Here is a 2500-nt window from a genome sequence, read left to right as displayed (position 1 = left end):
CCTTGCTCTCGCCATGGATTATTTAACCTTAACGGACACTGTATTGGCAGACAAACAAATTCCTTAAGCATAATGTCGCTTTGTTCTCACCATGGATTATTTAACCTTAACGGACACTGTATTGGCAGACAAACAAACTCCTTAAGCATAATGTCGCCTTGCTCTCACCATGGATTATTTGATCTTAACGGACACCGTATTGGCAGACAGGCACCTTAAGCATAATGTCGCCTTGCTCTCACCATGGATTATTTGATCTTAACGGACACCGTATTGGCAGACAGGCACCTTAAGCATAATGTCGCCTTGCTCTCACCATGGATTATTTAACCTTAACGGACACTGTATTGGCAGACAAGCGCCTCGAGCATAATGTCGCTTTGTTCTCACCATGGATTATTTAACCTTAACGGACACTGTATTGGCAGACAAACAAGCACCTTAAGCATAATGTCGCCTTGCTCTCACCATGGATTATTTAACCTTAACGGACACTGTATTGGCAGACAAATTCCTTAAGCATAATGTCGCCTTGCTCTCACCATGGATTATTTAACCTTAACGGACACTGTATTGGCAGACAAATTCCTTAAGCATAATGCCGCCTTGCTCTCACCATGGATTATTTAACCTTAACGGACACTGTATTGGCAGACAGGCACGTTAAGCATAATGTCGCTTTGTTCTCACCATGGATTATTTAACCTTAATGGACACTGTATTGGCAGACAAACAAACTCCTTAAGCATAATGTCGCCTTGCTCTCGCCATGGATTATTTAACCTTAATGGACACTGTATTGGCAGACAAATTCCTTAAGCATAATGTCGCCTTGCTCTCGCCATGGATTATTTAACCTTAACGGACACTGTATTGGCAGACAAATTCCTTAAGCATAATGTCGCCTTGCTCTCGCCATGGATTATTTAACCTTAATGGACACTGTATTGGCAGACAAGCACCTTAAGCATAATGTCGCCTTGCTCTCACCATGAATTATTTAACCTTAATGGACACTGTATTGGCAACAAGCACCTTAAGCATAATGTCGCCTTGCTCTCACCAGGATTATTTAGCCTTAATGGACACTGTATAGGCAGATAAGCGTCTTAATCATTCTGCCAACATGCTTTCACCAAGAATTATTTATTACTAATAATGCCATCCCCCCCCCCCTCCACACACCCCCAACCCCCCATTCCCCGTCCTCCACCACCACAGCCAAGAAGAAGCACCCCCCAGTGAAGCGGCACAACTCTGCAGGGGACATGTTGATCTCCTCCCATCCCCCCAGCAGCCAGGCGGACAGCCGCACGGTGGCCGTGTCGGAGCGCACCCAGCGACCCAAGTCCGAGGGCCACGCCTACAGCAGGCACGTGCTCAGCAAGCGGACCTCCAGCTACGGGGTGAGCAGAGAGTGAATGATGAACGATATGGATACTTATGATAATAATAATTGTTATAGCGCCTGGCCTCGGTCGGAGACCACAAGCTCTAAGCTCTTTACCTGGGTAGAGAGCCTTCTGACGGCTGCGATTTAGGCGCTCATCATTCGTTTTCTGTGCCATTTCAATCAGATTTCAGGCACGACATGCACACGTTCACACTCAGACATGTAACTTTTTACGTGTATGACCATTTTGTTTATTTACCCCGTCATGTAGGCAGCCATACCCCGTCAGTTTTCGGGGATGTGCATGCTGGGTATGTTCTTGTTTCCAAAACCCACCGAACACTTGACGTGGATTACAGGATCTTTAACGCGCATATTTTGATCTTCTCCGTGCGTATACACATGAAGGCGGTTTAGGTACTCACCAGGCGCCGTTACCGAGATTCGAGCCCGGGACCCCCAGATTGAAAGTCCAACGCTTTAACCACTCGGCTATTGCTCCCGTAGACAGTAAAGGCCGTTCACCTACCTGCGTGTCTTTTAGACACACACCTCTCTTTTGGGGGTAGGGGTGGGGGAGGGGGGGTAGGCGTGATCAGGAATAATAATAGATGGGTAGTGTACCTACAGGTCCACCCCCCCATCCCCCGCCCCACCACCCCACTCCGTCACTTACACACACTTGCGGACACGCGCTCGTGAGCACACACACACACACACACACACACACGGACGCACACACGTGCGTACTACACACACACACACACACACACACACGCACGCACGCACCGCACACACACATACACACGCACATACCCACAGACGCTCGCGCGTGCACGCACGCACACACGCGCACACACACACGTACGTTCTAAATTCGTCTAAAATCACAATTAGAGATGAACATTTCACAAAAGAACATGATCGTACAAACACGTAAGCACGGACGGACACATACACACTTTAAAATAAACGAACGCATGTATACATAAAGAGGCATGTGCACGAAAACGTGTACACACACACACACACACACACACACACACACACACACACACACACACACACACACACGTACTTGCCTTTAATAATTGTAAGTTGTTCAAT

At 47.5% G+C, this 2500-nt stretch overlaps 1 protein-coding gene across 2 annotated transcripts in view; it reads left to right on the top strand.

The window, feature by feature from the left end:
- Positions 1-2500, top strand: part of LOC143280418 (cyclin-dependent kinase 14-like) — a 169873-nt gene that overhangs the window by 125916 nt on the left and 41457 nt on the right. For both annotated transcript variants that reach the window (XM_076585058.1, XM_076585067.1), the window contains exon 5: positions 1222-1406. In XM_076585058.1, the coding sequence (XP_076441173.1) occupies positions 1222-1406 (185 nt within the window). The remainder of the gene's footprint in view (positions 1-1221; positions 1407-2500) is intronic.

This window comes from Babylonia areolata, chromosome 1 (assembly GCF_041734735.1).
Source record: "Babylonia areolata isolate BAREFJ2019XMU chromosome 1, ASM4173473v1, whole genome shotgun sequence".
NCBI classification, from domain to species: Eukaryota; Metazoa; Mollusca; class Gastropoda; order Neogastropoda; family Buccinidae; genus Babylonia; species Babylonia areolata.
Note: the sequence above shows the minus strand (reverse complement) of the source record. Positions and strands in the feature narration are given on the sequence as shown.